This window comes from Chlorocebus sabaeus, chromosome 25, assembly GCF_047675955.1.
Source record: "Chlorocebus sabaeus isolate Y175 chromosome 25, mChlSab1.0.hap1, whole genome shotgun sequence".
In the NCBI taxonomy this organism is placed as follows: domain Eukaryota; kingdom Metazoa; phylum Chordata; class Mammalia; order Primates; family Cercopithecidae; genus Chlorocebus; species Chlorocebus sabaeus.
This window is the reverse complement of record NC_132928.1, coordinates 18856683-18876280: the sequence shown is the minus strand read 5'-3', so window position 1 is coordinate 18876280 and position 19598 is coordinate 18856683. Positions and strand designations below refer to the sequence as shown.

Sequence of the window (19598 nt, the reverse complement as noted above, 5' to 3'; positions counted from 1 at the left end):
AGTTTTAAATTTGGTAACGTCAAGTTTATCTCTTTTTACTTTTGTTGACTGTGCTTTTTGTGTGATAGCCAAGAAATCATTGCTAAATCCAATGTCATGAAGGTCTCCCCCGTCTTCTTTTAAGAGTTTTATAGTTTTAGTTCTTCTTTTTAGATATTTGAACCCTTTTGAGTTAATTTTTGTATATAGTATAAGGGTCCAGTTTCATTCTTTTGCATGTGTATATCCAGTTTTTCCAGAACCATTTGTTGGAAAGAATGTTCTTTCTTCATTAAATGCTCTTTCTGCCCTTGTTGAGAATCATTTGGCCTTGTCAAAAACTATTTAACCATATATAAGGGTTTATTTCTGGTCTCTCTATTTTATTCCATTTGTCTATATGTTTATCTTTATGTCAGTACCACACCGTTTTGATTATTGTAGCTTTGTTTTAAGTGTTAAAATTAGCAAGTTTGTGTCCTGCAACTTTGTTCTGCTTTTTCAATGTTGTTTTGGCCATTTGAGATCTTGGATGAATTTTAGGATGGGGTTTTCTGTTTTTCCAAAGAATGTCATTGGGATTTTGATAGGGATTATATTGAATCTGTGGATAACTTTGGGTAGTATTGTTATTTTAACAATATTCTTCCCAACTGGGTGCAGTGGCTCATGCCTATAATTCCATCACTTTGTGAGGCTGAGGTGGGAGGATCACTTGAGCGCAGGAGTTTAAGACCTGCCTGGGCAGCATAGTGAGACTACAAAAAAGTAAACAATTAGCCAATTGCAATTAGCCACACCTGTGGTGGTCCCAGCTTCTTAGGAGGCTGAGGTGGGAGGATTGCTTGAGCCCAGGAAGTCGAAGCTGCAGTGAGTCATGATTGTGCCACTGCACTCCAGCCTGGAGATAGAGTGAGACCCTGCCTCAAAAAAAAAAAAAAAAAAAAAAAAAAAAAAAAAAAAAAAAAAAAATTCCTCCCATCTATGAATGTGGGATGTCTTTGTATTTATGTCTTCTTTCAGCATTGTTTTGTAGTTTCATTATACAAATTTTTTGCCTCCCTGGTTAAGTTTATTCGTAAGTATTTTATTCTTTTTAATGCCATTATAAATAGAATTGCTTTCTTAATTTCCTTTTCAGGTTTCTCATTGTTAGTGTATAGAGATACACAACTGTTTTTTTGCGCATTGATTTTTGTATCCTGCAACTTTGCTGAATTTGTTTAACATTTTTGGTAGAATTTTTAGGGTTTTGTACGTGTAATCTGTGAACAGAAATCATTTTACTTCTTTCTCATTTGGATGCTTGGCTTATTGTTTTCCTTTAAAAATTTTTAAGTGACACATAAAAATGTATTGTGTAAAACATATTTTGAAATGTGTATACCTGTGGAATGGCTTAATTAAGCAAATTAACATGCCCTACCTCACTTATTTTCTTTGGTGACAACACTTAAAATCTACTCTGTCAGTGATTTTCAAGAATATGATATATTGTTATTAACTATATAGTCACTGTGTTATACAATAGATTACTTCAACTTATTCCTCCTATCTAATTGAAATTTTGAATCCTTTGACCAGCCAACATCTCTCCAACCCCCCTTTTCCCCCAGGGCCTATTAATTTTTATGCAGATATTTTATATTTCTATTTTGCTCTGTTAGATATCACTTTGTAGGGAGATTTGCTAAATCTCCTACTGCACTGGTAGATCCCAGTTACTTTTAAAAATTCCAGTGTCATTGTAAGCCATATGTTCTTGAAGACATATGGCATTTGAAATCAACAGTTGGTATCTGCCAACCATTGTTAGTGGGATACATGCGTGACGTATTTGTTGAACAAATACTTTTTGAAAATCCACTTTGTGTATGGCACTCAAAAGGCAAAGATCTTGAAGGTTGCAGTTGAGAGAAGGGAATCCACACTGCCTCACAGATATGAAGTTGTGTAATGTAGTAGGAGCATGAAGATGTTCAATTAGAGAAACGTGAATTCTTGCACTGCACTTATCAGTCTATAATCCGGGTAAGTTACTTAATCTCTCTGCTTTTCTAGTTCTTCATTTGTAAAATATGAATTGTTTTTACCTATTTTACAGTATAAGTAAAGCTGCTCACACGGTGAATTTTTTGCATCACAAACTGTATTTATCTAAAACTTAGATAGATGTTGTCTAGCCCATGGGTTATAGAAACAGAAAATGGGTAACTGACTGTGCTAATACCAATGTGAATTAGGTAAATGAAGAGCCTCAGCACATCCTGGGCAACACAGATAAAAAGTAGAAATATAGAACCTAAACCCAAGTTAGGCTGGTCCAAAGCTGTTGCTCTCCTGAGCTGACATTAAGCTGGGACTTGAAGAATAAGGAAGATGCATTCAAAGTAGAGAGAACAGCTTTTGCTAAGTCACATAAATATGGAAGCACATGTTATGTTTGGGGAACACTGAAGACAGCCATGTCATTGATAAAAAGTGGGGAGAGTTAAGATTGGGAAGTAAAATGGGATCCAGTTTAAAGTGTCTTCCCACTTTGGATTTCAGTCTCTAAGCAGTGAAGAAATATCAAAGCATTTTGCAGAGTAGAGACACATAATGTGCTTAACGAACTAGAGGGAGAAAGGCTAGAGTATGACATATCAGTTAAAGTTGTGGCTTCTGGAAAACTCGAAGCAGAGATGTGCAGACTGGAGGTGGAGCCACGGCAGTAGAAAAGTAAGAACTCAGGGTGAGGCAGTACTATTGCTCAATCCAGAACTTTTAGCAGGACCCCAGGCACCCCAAACATGGCTTAAGTTCTCTGACTAGACAGAGCCAGTTGTTTCCTTAGTTATTTGAGAGTACTCTGAAATTTTTTCACGTACTGCATGGATTTAAATGCTAAACTTTGGCCTCTGCAGTTTTTAAACTAAGCTGGACATCTAAAGTGTGAGGAAGGTAACTTGTCCAGTTAAACAAAACTGGCTTTGCCTTCATTGCTGCAGGTATTTGATTCTCTCTCAGGAGCATGCACAGAGTTCGGAGAATGTAACTGCATTGACCTGCTGTTGTTTGAAGCTCTGTACACTTGAAGGAAGGAGGAGGTATTGCTTTCAGAGGGTCTTCATGTATTCATTCAGCTTGGATATAGGGTGGGATAGAACATTTAGGAACTCAGGAGATTCTGTAACTTACTTAGGGCAAAGAGCGAGACTGGTGATAGCTAATTATTGAGCACACATAGGATATATGTGGCTCTTGGATGGTGCATAGTTGAGAAACAGTCCTGCCCTATCCTTGAGGAACCTACTAAGCTGGTAGGCACATGAGAGAGGGGAAACTGGTGAAACACAGACTTCTAGCTGAAAATGACTGAATGTTTTGAGAAGGGGAAACATCCTACAGGTTAGCACAGAGATGGGACATGGGCCCTGGAGTGACTGGAATCTGAGTCCTCCTGACCTTGATTGTGTCACTCTGATCATTCTTCTCTTTCTTGAGAGTTATAATTGTGTCTCTTGTTGTCTCTGGCCTCATCTTAACAGTCTGTGGGGTGTTCACCGCTCATTTGCTCTCTCTGGTCTCCACCAACCCCTCCCTTGTCATTGCCTTTTTCATCCTCTCTTACCCTCTGGTTAGCATTTTTATTAGAAAATGGAAAACTTCAGTGATTATATGGAAGAACTGTGTCCAGCTGCTCAAACCCACCCAGTTTCTGTTTTTAGCTTCTCCACCACTTAAAAATAAGCAGCATCAGGTCCCACTTGCCAAGCCTTTGTCACAGTCTCCAGCAGCCATTCCTCCGGCCATCTGCTCCTCCAGATGCTCAGCCTGTCCCCACCTCCCATCTCAGCCCCACATGCAGCCTGTCCGTGGATGAGTGAGGGGCTGGCAAGCCCACAACCTCCAGCCCAACTGTGCCATCTGTCTCCCATCTCCACGTATGTTTCTAGCTTTGCTTTTGACCCACATTCCTGCAGCCCCCCATCCCTGGCTTGTTTGCCCCCACCAATCCTGTGATTTCCAGGGAAAGGATGCTGCCTGGAAAAGATGGATGAGTTGCCATGGAGATTTGAATATACACAGGAAGCCACAGACACCTCACACCTGGAAGTACAAAGGAGTTTGACATAAGTTTAGTTTAGCCCTAAGGTTTAGTTGGTTTGGGTTGCAGTCCTTCCCATTGGAAGTCAGTGTCTGAGAGGGAAGTTTAAAGTCAAGTGTTGCCATAGCTGAGTGTTGTCATGACGTTCCCCCATCCCATGTCAGTCTCTTGGATCACAAGCAAACTACTCAGAGGAATTGGAGGTTAGCCCTAGGCCTGTGCTCTGAGTGTTCTGAGGGGCTTGCTGTAACCAGGCCAAAAGTCTAGCACCTGCCCTTGCACCTGAAGAGTGGGTATATTCACATTCACAGGAAGAGAAACTGCCCGACCCACCCCTCTGTCGTATACCGTAGAGACCATGTAGAGAACTGGTCACCCCTGCCTGAGAACAAAGTGATTCTAAAGTGCCCCACCTCCCATTCTTCCTTTTTCTTCTGGATTTCAGGAATGTCAGGGGAGGAAGCTTGGAATTGGTGGCTACACCTTGCCTGTCTGTGGCCGGGGGCACAGGAGGCTCCTCCTCACCCTCCAGGTGGGCAGGATAGGAGGGGCCTAGTGGTCGAATGCTGTGAGGGAACATTCCCTGCATTGGGATGCATTTCTCTGGATCCCAAAGGAAAGGGGGCACATTTTTGGCATTGCTCCTAATGCCCACATAGACCAAGTGAGAACTCTGCTCTGTGATGAATGTGGAGGAGAACAATTCACCCTTTCTCAACAGGGCTCTGCTGACCTTTTGGGCAGGACAGGGCTGTCCTGCACATTGCAGTGTGCTTATCATCCCTGGCCCCTGCCCACCAAATGTCATATTGCCTTGTAGTCATTGAGACAACCAAAAATGCCCAGCAACTTTTCAGACATCTCCTGGGGATAGTGCCACTCCCAGTTTTTTGCTGCCAGAAAATCAGATTGCTACAGACCAATCTATGCTCTGAGAAGAGACCAGGACCAGACCAGAGCTCTCTTTTGTCCTGATAAATTCATATTAATGAAAATCATATTCTATTTGTCCATTATTGCCTTAGCTGATCAACTTGGCAATTCTCTTTGTCATACCTGATGGCTTTTCACTGTCTTCTGATATTCCCCCATTCGTTTACAATTCTTCATAATGAGTTCTCTTGTCAAGGGAGTTTTCAAGTACCTAAGCCATGAGGATAGTGACTTAACACTTGAGGCATGCCTCCCACTTGTGAGAGGCCTGCATCCTGGTGATGAAGGACCACCGGGGTAATTGCTGTAGGACTACGGAAAAGAGAGTATAAGAGAAAATGTCTTTAAAGTGGAGGCTTTGGCCCTGTGGCCTTAGAGATTCCGAAAGTTAAATTTATTGATGTAGCTGCCTGGTCCAAGGGAATATACCTTCTAGTTTTGTCCACATGACCTGTTTCCTCCTGGGAACTTACCCCTAGAGCTCCTATAAACCAATGGCTGAGCCAGGGGGTTCCCAAGGTGGAGAGAGAGATCCCTGATGTCAAAACCATCACCTTCCAAAGTGTCCAGAGAATGCAAAGAGGAGAGATGAATTGCAGCTGAGACTCCTGTCCCCTTTGTTGTTAGTTATTACCCTCTTGTGGATGGATCGGACAGATCCCACCCCCTTTTCCTTCCTGTGGCCCATCATTCTTTTTCCCTACCGTTTCACCATGAAAAGGAGCAACGCTCTGTTCATTTTGCTGCTTATTGGCATGGCTAGTTTTGTCAGAGGATGAGGCTGTTGGTTAAAAGTAGGTTTTTGGATTCCTTGATCATCATCTATTTTGTCTCCCACCCACTCACCCTGGGGGATAATTAAGAATTGCCTATGGACATCTTGATTTCTCCTTTAAATCCTTTTAGTTTGATTCTAACAGGCTGTGCTTTTTAACATTCTTGCTTATTTAAATTTTTTTTTTAATTTCCAAATTTTTAAAAAACATTTATAAAAATTGGATTGTAGTCATTCGTTCCAGATTTTAGCTGCCCCCCCTCCCTTCCTATCTCTGAGATCAGCAGCTCCTTCACAGTTGGTATGATTTTGACTTTTTTTTATCCTAAGTAGATACAGGAACTCATGGAACCATGCAGCTTGGAAAGATATGGGGTAATCACAGAATCAAAGGAAGAACTCTAGGAGCTGGGGCCTCAGGGCTAGACTGAGGAGCCTTATGCCTCCAAGACACACTGTCTGTTCTCACCTCCCTTGGCCCTCAGCTCCTCCTCCTGCTGTGGCCAGTCCTTACCCCGCCCCAAGTGTCAGCTCCACAGTCCTGCTTAGCAGCCCCATGCAAAGAGAGTCTTCCTCTCTCAGTACCTCTCTGTTGATTATTTAATAATTGTAGTCACTTCCCACAAAAGAAGAGCCACTTAGCTTAACAAGCTATGTGCACTCTCAGTAGTTGACGTTAACAAAGGAAAGATGACACAGTGCCTTTGTGTTCCCTTCTCAGGATGTGAGGCTGGGGGAGACTGATGTGGTTAGAACAGAAGTGGTGGAGTGTCAGACTCAGCAGATCCCTTAGGAATCAAATGTCTCGTTAGTAACCGCAGTATCTGGAGAGAATTACTTGGATGCACTTATGTCAATTAAGACAATTCATATTTTCTTAATCCATTTTGGATCTTCCCCCGTCTCCCAACTTCCTCTCACCCTGCCTTCCTAGTTACTGCTAATTGAGTCAGTAATACCCAGAAAATATCTTCCTCTGCTTTAGAATGCAGAAAGTGGTAGATTAATGTCCCATTATTCTCAGAGGTGAAGAGTGCTGAATAATAAGCCTGCTCCTTCCCCATTTCTCTCTCATTAACAGTTTTCACACCATGTAGTTATCTTGTACCAGGTCTTGTCTGACAGTGTCCTCCTGTACGTGCCTGTGGCCTCCTAGAGCAGGGGCAAGACTAGAGGTAATCTTGCCTGGTGGCCTCTAAGTAGGGACACTCTGCATCACTGGAGAGCATTCCAGAACAACCATGGTCAGGCAGACATCTCACTGTCCACCGTACAGCGTCTCTGTGAGCGGGCCACACTTGTGTTTGCCAGCAGTAAAAGCACGTTCCAAAGTGATGTTGGAGCAGAGAGCCGTGGGTGGGAAGATGGGGAGATAGAGGGTAGCCGCCAGATCTGAGAGTTAAGAAGAGACCCTGGGGCTGGCAGGAGACAACAGGAGGAATCAGAAATTCATTTCTCTAGATGGAGAGGACACTGACCATGACTTCCAAAGCAGTCACAGGAGATTCACAGCAGGGCCGCCATAATAAGTAAGCCTCTTGCTGAAGACTCGCCCTCCAATTTAGTCCTTTTTGCCTGTCATGAATTGCATCGGCTGCTGTCATTGAGTTATTCCGAGTTCTGTTTGTAATTGGAACACAGCTGAAATTAGGATGCATGTGACCCTAGAGATGTGTGGGTTTCTGGAGGATATTTGGGAAATATCTCCAGACCCTTTGCTCCCTCTTTCTCTGTGTCTGTGGATTAGGTGGAGGTGCTTATCAGATACCCTGAGCCCCTGCTGTGCTGTATCTGGTTCTCATTCTGAACACACAGTCCCTCGGGGCGGTCCCCGTGCAAGTGCTGCACCACGACCTCACTTCGGAGGGGCTCCCAGAACAGTCAGTGCTGAAGAATAAAGGCTTTGTTTGCTTTGTGAAATCTCCAGGAAAATCTTAAAAGGAGAAGTACAATGAAGAACTAGGAAGGACAAGTGGAATTCTTTATTGTGATGCCGTAAAGCATCCCTCCAGCCTTGAGTATTTCAGGCATGCCGATACACTTCATCCTCAGTGCCAATGTGTGCCGCGGGTGAAGTGTGGGCCTGAGCTCTGATTCCAGCAGTAGGCTCGGCTCACACTGATTGTCCTACACCCTTGTTAGGAGATTACTCTTAATAGCATGTCAGGTTTAGGGGGCGGTTGGCTGGCTTCCCAGGATCATTGTAACTGGCCCAGAGGATCATGCTGATCTTGACCTAATTCCGTGGAGCTATATATACTAGTTATCACAGACAGCAGTTTGAAGTTCTTGCACCTGTAGGTTTACATGCAGAAAACAAGTGGAGGAGGGAGGGCGCTAAATCCTAACTGGTTTCAGTGCTTGTATTCCACATGTCAGAGGGAAGCCCTCACATTTTGTTCTCCCTCAAAGAAACAACTTGGGGTATGTCACTTCTTTCCTCAGGGTAGAATGAACATGTTGCAGGAGTACGGTTTTGTTTTGTTTTGAGACAGGATCTTGTTCTGTCACCCAGACTGGGGTCCTGTGGTGTGATCATGGCTCACTGCAGCTTCAAACTCCTGGGCTCAAGCAGTCCTCCCACCTTAGCCTCCCAAGTAGCTGGGACTACAGGCACATGCCACCGGGCCCAGCTAAGTTTTAAATTGTTTTTGTAGAGATGGTATATCACTATGTTGCCTAGGCTGGTCTTAAACTCCTGGGCCCAAGTGATCCTCCCACCTTAGCCTCCCAAAGTGTGAGATTATAGGCATGAGCCACCACACCCAGACTGGAATTGAAGTTTTGAGAGCTGTTTAAATAATGACCTGGTTCGGGCTCTGTGGGGAGGCACCCTGGGCTGGTGACAGAGAAAGCTGGATGATGTCTTAGCCCCATTTTTTCCACCCTTGTCATGAGACGCCTTCTTGCCATTTTTCTCACAGACCCGATACTTCTCCCCACAAGCTCGCCATCGATTCCACGCTGCCCTTGCGTCTTGTTCCACATCGATGCTGATCCTGTCCAACCTGGTGTTTCTGGGGGGCAATGAGGTTGGGAAAACCTACTGGAATAGGATCTTCATACAAGGTAAGTTGCTTGACAGTGCTATTTTCAATCAGTTTCTTGTTTTCCATGTATGCGGATGGGATCACACATGGGATGGATGGGATTTGGGGAACTCATTCATTGTTATGTTCATGGTATGTGACCTCTAAAGTACTAGCCAGGAATAATTGCCTATGTTTAGCTATGACTTTAAGTGTCCCCTCTTTTTGATGTACCCCATATCTCCTGTATGTGATACTTGTTTAACACCAAAAGGTATTATTCCAACTCTCCCAAAGTGTATATTCCCTTCCATTACACTATATTTCCAATGATTTGATATTTCTTAATCTTTCCTGCTGCTGTGGTTGAATATCCCCTTCAAAACTCATATCGAAATTTAATCCCCAATTGGCATTATTGAGAGATGAGGCCTTTAAGAGGTGATTGGATCATGAGGGATCTGCCCTCATGAATGGATTAACCCATTCACGGATTAATGGATTATTATGGGAGTGGGACTGGTGACTTTACAAGAAGAAGAAGAAAGACCTGAGCTAGGATGCTCAGCCTCTTCACCATGTGATGCCCTGTGCTACCTGGGGACTCTGCAGAGAGTTCCCACCAGCACAAAGGTCTTCCCCAGATGCAGCCCCTTGACCTTGGACTTCTCAGCTTCCATAACTGTAAGAAATAAATTCCATTTCTTTATAAATTATCCAGTTTTAGATATTCTGTTATAATGAACAGGCAACAGAGACACCTAATGTCCGTGGGTCTTAGCCTGCAATGTACTGCAAAATCTAACCTTGTTTTGTTTACTGCTCTGAATGTCTTACTAGGAATCTGCCCTAGAAGCTTCCTTGTGCTCTCCTGAAGCTGTGGCGTGGCATTGGTATTTGCCACAGCTCTTGGTTGTGGGTATTTTTGTGTGAATACCAGGGGCCAACCTTATGTTTAATGTACATTAAATAGGTAATCTGAATATCCAAAGCAAAGCCATACCTGCATTAGGTAAACTGCTACTATGTGGGAATTGTCAAAATATTCTATTAATAATTGATCATTGTTTATTTATGGTCACCATTTCCCTTGGGCTGGGACTGAGTTATATCTATGAGAATCGAGAGATTTGGAACTACTCACAGTACATACTACTGTAGCCAACTTGCTACATCTTAAAAGAGAAGATCCCTGCTCTGTTCCCTGCCCAGTGACACGGTCTTGTGCTTTTGCTTTGGGAAGCTTTGCCAAGTGGTGATGACGTAACTCTGCACAGCTGGCCCATCATCTCCACATCTGGGTCCCTGAGAAGGCAGCAGTGCTTTTGCTGCAGCTCTTTTCACACCAGAAATAACAGCAACACAGCTGCAGTATTTCAGAATGGCAAACCATGGGCCTAAACTGTGGCAGCCTTGGGTGAGTCAGGCTTAAAGGGCCAAGAGAGAGTCCTGTTCTACTTTAATCTTGTCACTAAAAGACCCCTCTTTGATCTTGCTTTCTGTGAGATGTTTTAGCTGATAGTTCCTGGAAAGACCATGTGCTTTCTAAGTGAAAGCTTTCCTTTAATAGAGATGAGAGATTGTAGGGTGCAAAGGATCTGAAGATACAGGTGGGTTACAGCATTTTTTACTTTTCTTGGGCCCTCTCACAGAACCTAGCACAATGATAAGAACATTGTGACTTGGGGGGAAAGTGCTGATTTGGTTTGCTTGTCACATAATGAGGAAGCTCTCTGATTTTCACTTCCCTGAATCAAATGCATTCAGTGTTTGCTACTTGCGAGGCACTGAGAACACAGAGATGAAAAAGGAAGCTCACAAATGTGAGTGCCAAATACACAAAAATGTGCAGTAGATTCAGGGAATTGCTCTGCCGGATGTATGCGTGAATTACTGGAGGTCACAGGATAGAGTAACTGACTTTCCACGGAAGATAGACTCTTCAGAAGAGGTGGCATTTGAATTGAAGTAATAATTCAGGAATTTGCTAGGTAGAAAAGGCAGGTATATCAGGGAAATTAACACTGGCTGCTTTGTCTGAAATTCCAAAATCTCAGTAATTTCTCACCATAGAAGTTTGTTTCTCTGACAGTTCAATACAAATTCGGTGGCTTTTTCTAAGCGGTGACTCCAGGACCTACAATGTTTGTTTTGATTCTCCAAAATCTTGTCCTGGCATCATGGAGGGGAAGAGAACACGGGACTGGCACACCAGGTGCTCAAACACGTGACATTTCTGCTTACATGTCATTGGTCAGAGCCAGTCACATGACCAACCCAAGTACAAGGCAGGGGCATATAGGGAAGCATGCAGATACCAGTGTGCACCAGCTATCTATGGCACAGCAGGAGCGGCACATGGGCCTGGCCAGAAATGCCCAAGAGGCAGGTGGAAATATGAGTTAGAGCTGGAGAAGATGGTGGGACCAGTGATTGAGACGTGTGGGAGTCAAGGGCGTAAAGGTTGTATGTGAGGCCAGGGGAGTAGATGCAGTTAACCATGGAGCTGTGTAGAGTGAGAAGAGAACAGGGTGGGAGAAACCCCGGGGAATGCTGGCATTGAAGGGAGCAGAGAGAAAGGCAGGAAGATCAAAGTGTGACTTACCTGACATCCTATGGAGTTAACCTCAGTCACATGGGATTGGGCTCTGAAAACCCGGTCTGCTGCTGCCATGTGGGACCTGCTATGGTCTATGACTGAATGCACTATTTATGTCCTCTTTGGACTCGGGTGCCACAGCCCTGGGAACTCTGATTCTATAAATGTGGAAGGCTCTGTGGAATCATCTCTCTTCTGGGTTCTGAGGCCAGAGAAACTCAGCTTAGAAGGCTTTTTCTATGTCAGTGATTATCCAAATAAGCTTGTTTGCATCTCTGCTGGTCTGTGCCATGGGCCTCCTGAGTCAGGGAATGTCTGCTGGGGTTTTGGCAGTTGCCCCTTCATCTGTTCCTTGCTGTGGGTTTTTGTCCCTGGAGGATTGGCTTTAGATATCTCTTGGAGGTAAATGAACCAGACGGTGTCCAAGCTCCCATCCTGGAGAACTCTGGATTTCATTTAATAACTAATGTGACTTGATAGAAGATTAATATGAATATTCCTGTTTTGGTGAAATAAAATAATGAGTCTATACGATGCTCCCTCAGTCTCTGCTGGGGCTGTTCATATCTGAGCTTTGTAAAATTAAAAAAATCTGAATTCGGAAACTCATCTGACCTCAGAAAGTTTAGTTAAGGGATTGTCAAACTGTATATGGAATTGCTGATAAATGTGCACCTTTGACAGCCTTGTCGTCTTGGCATCTTCCCTGGGACACATGATCAGTTCCTGTCGCTCCAGAGCCCATCTTTACACACTGAGGAAATACAGTGAAGCGAGTGAGAATGCTGGCTTTAGGGATGGAGAGCATTTAAGCTCAGTGTCTAGATTTCCAGGTTCAAGGGAAAGGTGGCCCTTCCCTCTGCACCTTGATGGGTTGGGACCTGCTGCAGCAAGAGGGAGGAACCGCTGACACCACATCCCTCTAACAGGTCTTGCCTCAGAGTCCTGGAGAAGTAGGAAGGAGCAGATGGGTATCTAGGAGATAGGGATTATTGAGGAGATTTGTGAACACCTCACAGCTAATGGGGTGTGGATACACATGTGTCTTAAAAGATACACCTCTCTGTTTCCCAGGGAGCCCTCTTCTGGCATCACTGATGTCCCTAGAAGTAGCTCATGATTCACCTGGAAAAGTTGTCTTAAAATTGGTATCTTCCTGTCTCCAGTTCACTTGAATTTAGCCGTAGATTTGTTTGCTCTAAACTACAAAGTTTATTTTAGTGATTTCCATGAAAATGTCTGTCCTGGTCTCTGTGGGTGAGATGAGGCTGTAAAACCAGACCCTTCCCTTTCTGTTGTGCACCTGCCCTGCTGTCTAGAGAGTGGAAGACAGAGTCTGAAGGCAAGGGATAGAAATGCTCAGTGGCAAACCTAGGGCTCTGGTAATGTGTCATCCCCAAAACAGTTTTGGTCAGGAAGTGTTACCTCTGCTGCTGAGGCTGAAGAAGTAGTGTTGAGTTTATTCAGCAGAGAATAAGGGATCTATGTTTTTGTTTTTGTTTTTTTAAAAAAAAAAAAAAAAAAAAAAAAAACTCCAAATTTTTACTTTTGAAGTTATGCTTCAAGCTGCTTGAGGAATATGCATATTTAGGCCTCACAAACTCTATTTAAAAGACTTAGCTGGTCCACGGATCTGAGAAGGATATGGCTGGAGATTTGGTCCAAATGCTGTTCTAGGAGGAACTCTGCTGTGTCATGCTTTGCAGAGACCAATGCAGGTTGCTTTTTACAAGCGCTTTGGCTCTGAAAAGCATTTGTTAATAGAAGGAGCTTTCTCATGCCTGCCATAAATCTTTGACATTGAAGGATAATTTCTTCAACAAGCAGCTGAATAGAACTCTGTAATTCAAAGGTATCAATGAGTTGTAACTCCAGATCAGCAAGGCCAGTCCCCATAAACCAGCTGTGGCCTAAGCATCTTGGCAGTGCTCTCTCCACTGTCCTGGGGTAATGAGGAGAAAAAGTATTCAAGGGGGATGTTTACACACTGGAAATATATCTGGCCTTGAGAGGGCTGAGAGCCTTATAATGTTTGTATGGGTGCAGAATGGTGCTTCTTCTGAAAAGTCTGTCTGCTTTTGTCCAGGGAAGCAATGGACTTTGTTTAAAAAAAAAAAGAAAGGAAAAGAGAAAAGGAAAACCAAAACATTTCCCAAGTGGTGGGGCCTGGATCACTGGGGTGATCCAGTGACAATGTTGCAGTGACAAGAGCTTGGTAGAGATGTGGCATCCACAGAACATTGCCCTGTCTGATGCCTCATTACACACACACACCTGTACACACATGCACACATACACACATGGATGTTTGTTTTTCCTTCTATTATCCGATCTATTTTGGCAAGCTCTGCCTTAACACTTAGCTCCTGGAGTGACCCCATGCCAAGGCAAGGATAATTTTATTCTTTTTCCCTCTAGATTGCAATGAGAGAGGAGCTGGTAATTTTCTTATGCAGGTCCCCATATTTGCTTGCTATTTCTAGCTGAGAGAAGAGAAAGTGTATTTTTCCCTGATTACTAGCTTGTCTGAGCAGTTTATTTGCCTCCTAACTCAAATGGTTCTGGACAGGCATTTTATTTAAAGCTGAACTGGAGTATTGCACTAGAGATTCTGGAGGGTTGTGGTTAAATAGAAATTCATTCCCATCATATCTTCTTAAATTCTTGGGATTAAAAATTTCATTTCTGATGAAAGAGGACAGAGGGCAGGTGTCGGTGTCTCAGAGGCCATCCTTTCTGATGACTTTGTTTCACGGCCTTCCCTAGCCCTTCTCTCTAAGTGGAGTTTTCACTGCTGTCAGTGATTGTGTCTGTGCCTCACTGGATCCTCTGAAAGTTCTAGAAGAGTTTGAAAAGCAGGTGCTTCCTGTGCATCGTACTTAAGGGTGATGAGGTTGACATGTAGATGTAGGTTAGACAGTCTATCTGTGTTTACGTCGTTGGTCTATTTATGACCATTCTTGGAATCTGAATGTCAAGACTTGCAGAAGCCTTGGTTTCTTTATTGCATGCCACATGGCCAGCCAGAGGCCTTGGGCATTAGTTTTCCCACAAGTAATTCCAGCCAAGTCACCAGGCATAGAATGTGAGGAATAGTGAGTGAAAGTCCCTATTCATAAGTGCACCTGGGGTTATGTTAAAGCTGAAACAAATTCTAAAATACCCAGGAAGGGCTTTCAACCAGATAACATTTAAATCTTTTGTGCTAGGTTGTAGAAACTTTTTCCTGCTAATTAGAGTTTCCAGGGCACTGAACCCTGACCACTTGCTGTGTTGCCAAGTTGGTTCCCTATGGCTACTGTAACAAGTTATTAAAAACTTGTTGGCTTAAAACAACACAAGTTTATTTTTCTTATAGTTGTGAAGATCAGAAGTTTGAAATCAGTCTCACTGGGCTAGTCAAGGTGTTGGCAACGCTGGTTCCTTCTGGAGGCTATAGGGGAGAAGCTGTTTCCTTACCTTTTCCAATTTACAGAGATAGATTTCTCTTGGCTCATGCCTTCTTTCCTTCCTCTGTCTTCAAAGCCAGCAGTGTAGCATCTTCAAACCATGTTCTTTCATCTGTCTTCTTCTGTCACATGTATCTACCTCTTGTTCTTGCTGTCTCCTCCTCTGTTTCTCGCTCTTTTTTTTTTTTTTTTTTTTTTTTTTTGAAACGGGTTCTCTGTCACCGAGGCTGGAGTGCAGTGGCATGATCTTGGCTCACTGCAACCTTCGCCTCTCAGGTTCAAGCGATTCTCCTGCTTCAGCCTCCCGAGTACCTGGGATTACAGGTGTGCGCCACCACACCCGGCTAATTTTTGTATTTTTAGTAGAGACAGCATTTCACCATGTTCATCAGGCTGGTCTTGAACTCCTGACCTCGTGATCCGCCCACCTCAGCTTCCCAAAGTGCTAGGATTACAGGCATGAGCCACCACGCCTGGCCTCCTCCTCTGTCTCTCATAACCACCTTTGTGATTCCATTGGGCATGCCTAGATAATCCAGAGAAATTTCCCATCTCAAAATCTCTCAGTTGATCACCTCTGCAAGGTCTCTGTTACTGTGTGAGGTGACTTTGACTTTGACAGGTCTGGGGGCTTAGAGGGTGGGCGTCTCTAGTGGAGCTGTTACTCAGCCCACCGCACCATGCTGACATGGGCAATTGCTGTGGTGCAGAACATCCCTCGGTGACACCACTGCCATAGCTTCTTTCTAAAGAGATTTGGTTATAATAGCAATTTGGATGTGCCATTAGCCTCCTTAAAATGTGAATCTGCCTGTCAAAAAAAAGTAATACATAAATTTCACAGAAGGACACGTGAGATTTGTTATCTTCAGGGAATTTCAAGGGTGGTGTTGAGGACTGCTGCAGTTTTGTCTGCCCAGTGTTTGTTTCCCGTTCCTTGGTAACAGCGCCCTGCTTTTCCTTTGGGAACAGATCTCTCCCACCCGCCCTCAATCTGTGATTCCGGTGGGGCACACCCCGTATCTAAGATCCGCAATCAATGAGTGGCCCGGGACTGGCAAGGCAGTAGGGTCCGTCTCGCCGTGTGATAATTCCAGAGCTTTTGCTGGAACTATTGGGAAGCAGAAGCAATCTCTCCTTTGGAGTGTGGAGTTGTCAGGATGCAGAGCTGGAGCTGCTGAGCCCTCTCGTCCTCCCAGTGAACAGTCACGGAGGCGGGGGGCCAGCTCAGAGGAAGGCAGAGCTGCAGGATGGAAACTGAAGCCATATATTTTTGAGCCCCTAGATCGAGGAATGCCTGAAGCCAACGGATCTTTGTACTTTTCTGTTGCAGGAGATTTATTTTTTATTTTTTTTACTCAATCCATGTTGGGAGACAGTGTTCCAGGGTTTTCTTTGTTTCTGCATTTCTTGCAAACAGAGGCACTGGCTACCTTTGTTCCCAATTATTTTTCCTGGAATATTTGTATAGAAAACACCTCAGAATTGTCCAGCTACTAGGCAGCAATATCAGGTGAGATTACAAGCCCTTTGACTCCAAATTCTACATTCTTTGTATCAGACTACTCTTCTCTCTCTGCTCTGTGAGGCCTAAATCATGACAGGCAACCACTGTTTTCACTGTGACCCACCCCTGGGTGTCACTGCCAGAGACAGTCTAAGGTGCCTGGTTAATTGTTCTGATTCTTAGTACTTCTCCACTGAGCATGTTGGGAGGGTGACAAGAGTCAGACCTTCCAAGCTCTGGGGCTGATAGACCAGCCTGAGGCCTGTTAGCTGGATCGGCACTGACCAGTCCACATGCCTACAACTCTTTTTATCCCAAGCCTGCTCAGTTGGTCAAGGACTCTGGCTTCCCTCTTTAGGTTTACTCCGACATTGCATTTGATTGGTCCCAAGCCCTGTTTCCAGTGTAATTACTCTTTTCCAGACCAAGAAAGCAGTGGAAAGAGGAGATAATTTTGTTTTGGCACACAATTTCAACGACTGGGGAAACAGAATTATCTCAGGTTGGCTGTCATAAGAGCCAAGGGCCTGTGACTGTCATATGTAAGGGCAGTGCTGGAAATGCAACAAAGGACAGCAACATGGCTGGCCGTGGTTCTTGTCTTTGCAGTGAAGATCAGAAAGTGGAATCCAGGGGACCTTTTCCTTGCCTCAGGAATTCTATCTGGCACTGTGGTCATTTATCTTAAGTGTAATTAAGGCACTCAAGTCTTTCAGTGAATATTCAACAAATGAGAGTGAAGACTATACAAAAAAAACTTTTCATTATCTTGAAACAAAGACAGAAAAAAGCATATCCTGTTTTGTCAGCACCTGTTTGGTACCACGTAAGATTGCTGAAGGGGTCAGAGCTTCCAGCTGACACCTGTCAATTGGGCCTAGTTGGGCCATTTTCCTCTGTACTAACCTAACTCTCCCAGCTGCCAGGGGCTGCCCTGATCACATTAGCTGCTGCTATGGAGTATTCTAAGGGGAAGCTACTGAAAGGGGAAAGCATGGAAAAGAGGGTGTTACGGTTGAATTGTGCCTACCCAATGAAGTCCTAATCGCCAATACCTCAAAATGTGACCTTTTGGAAATAGGGTCTTTATAGAGATGATAATGAAGCAGCATCATTGTCTGGGGTAAATACGTGAGGTTTGTCATCTTACACCAAGGAAATCGAGTATGCAGACACAAAAGAAGTGGGTTTAGGAGTGGAGGTTTAATAGGCAAAAGAAAGAGAAAGGAGAACAGCTCTCTGTCTTGAGGAGGTGATGTCTGGTTTACATAGGGCCCAAAGATTGGTTGGACCAGGTGTGACATTTACATGGCACGAGGAAGCTAGCCTGGCTGGTGCCATGTTGCCTGCTCCTTACTGTACACATGGTTGGCAAAGGAAAGGGAAGATGGAGCCACCATTTTGGACATGCCTAGTCCCCACATAGCCTCTTTCCTATTGGCACAGCTGCTGGCATTCAAACTGCCATGCAAGCTTCCAGCTTGCTTGTGTATGTCTGCCGTTCAATTTTACAAGCTACTCTTTGTTAGAAAATGGTTTGGGGCTGCTTTTCATTAAAAGGAAAACCTTACTGAGGACTTTCTGACCCTCACTATCTGCCTGAATAATTTCTTCTTAATTCCTATATCAGTAAGTTAAAAATGAGATGATTAGGGTATACTCTGGTGTCCTTATAAAAAGAGGAACTTTGGATACAAAGATAGACATGCACAGAGGAAGATGATGTAAAGCCACAGGGACCCAGGCAGCCATGGGGAGATGGAGGCAGGGATTGGAGTGATGCTGCTACAAACAAAGGAATATCTGGAGCCACCAGAAGCTGGGAAGGACAAGGAAGGCTCCTCCCCTCCAGGTGTTGAGGAGAGCCTATTCCTACTGGCTCCTTGATTTCAGATTTCTAGGCTCTATAACCAACAAACTAAATTTCTGTGGTTCTAAGCCACCTGGTTGGTAGTATTTGGTTCTGGCTGCCCTAGGGAATGAATATAGGGAGCATTATGTTGTGTGGCCTCTCGAGTTGGGGTAGGGAGAGGTACTGAGATGGACTGGCAGTGACTCTTCCCCACTGTAAGAAACAGTTCATGAGTCCAGCAGCTGGAGGGCCAGAAACGCCCACTTCGAGTGTTCAGGTCCACATAATGGTTAGACTTTGCTGTCTGGGCATGGGCCGTAGGACAGACATTCCAACAGTGTGAAGTGAGGATAGGAGTCGTCAAATGCCCAGTCACAGCAATGTCACATGGTTATCCAGAGGCACAGTGAGGGCCCTGGGAGGTGAGGAGCAAGGAAAGCCAGCCTTCTAGCTCCTGGGGAGCCATTATCTTTCACGGGTGATCCAGGTCAGGCAAGAGCAGGGATGTGGTAGGTGAAGGCGGGTAAGCAGAAACACGGCCCCACAGTGAGTGTCCCGGGATGCACCAATCAGCCACTTTTAAAACAAACCCAAACTTCCAGCCCCGACCTGCCTTCATATTTATCTTCTCCTCTTCTGCCCTTCTCTGACCCCTGACATTGATTACACAGGAAGCAGCAGATAGGAATAGCTAGCCTGGCAGTGTATGTCACCCTATGTCAGGCTGGCAGATGGAGGCTTCCGGGCAGGGCAGGCAGAGCTGATACGCCACTTGAGAGCCACCCTGCATCCCACCAACCCAGGGCCGAAGCCTTTGTCCCCTGGGCGCCTGCTGGCACGTGTGTCCGCAGAGCCTCTCTGCATCCTTTTGTTCTCCTCTGGCTATTGTAGCATGCCAGCTGCTGACCACTCTTGCCCAGAGAAGGAGGCAGCTGCTAATTTTAGCTCTACTTAGGTCTCCAGGCAGCACATCTCAGGACTTAAAAAATATTTTTTGGTTGCATTTTTAGGTGATCTTGGGAAACAGAAAATTGGGAGGACTTCACCTGCTATCAGTAAAATGAAAAGGGAAGTTTAACCTTTTGTTTTAAAAAAGTTACTGTATTTCTTTGCTGTTAGAAGTCTACTGGGGCCAGGGGCATTTGCCTACGAGAGTTAACTTGTAACCTGTGGCTTTTAGTGGGGTAAGAAGACAGACAGCTGAGTGCTAAGCCAGGGGATAGAACATTCTGCCCAGAGAGCTCTAGGAAGATGTTTCTGGCCTGCCTGGGGGAGGCCAGGCCACTCTGCTGATACAAGGGAATGTGGAATTCTGCTTGGTAAACCTGATTTCCGTTTTTCCCCATTGTTTACATGTTGGGTAGGTGGGAGCACTCTCATTTGTC

The 19598-nt window shown here is 44.5% G+C and overlaps 1 protein-coding gene across 10 annotated transcripts in view; it reads left to right on the top strand.

Moving 5' to 3' along the window:
* The window catches only part of HHAT (hedgehog acyltransferase), a 360770-nt gene that overhangs the window by 300207 nt on the left and 40965 nt on the right, over positions 1-19598 (top strand). For all 10 annotated transcript variants that reach the window (XM_007988546.3, XM_037985593.2, XM_007988547.3 and 7 more), the window contains one exon: positions 8702-8846. In XM_007988546.3, coding sequence (XP_007986737.1) covers positions 8702-8846 — 145 coding nt within the window. The remainder of the gene's footprint in view (positions 1-8701; positions 8847-19598) is intronic.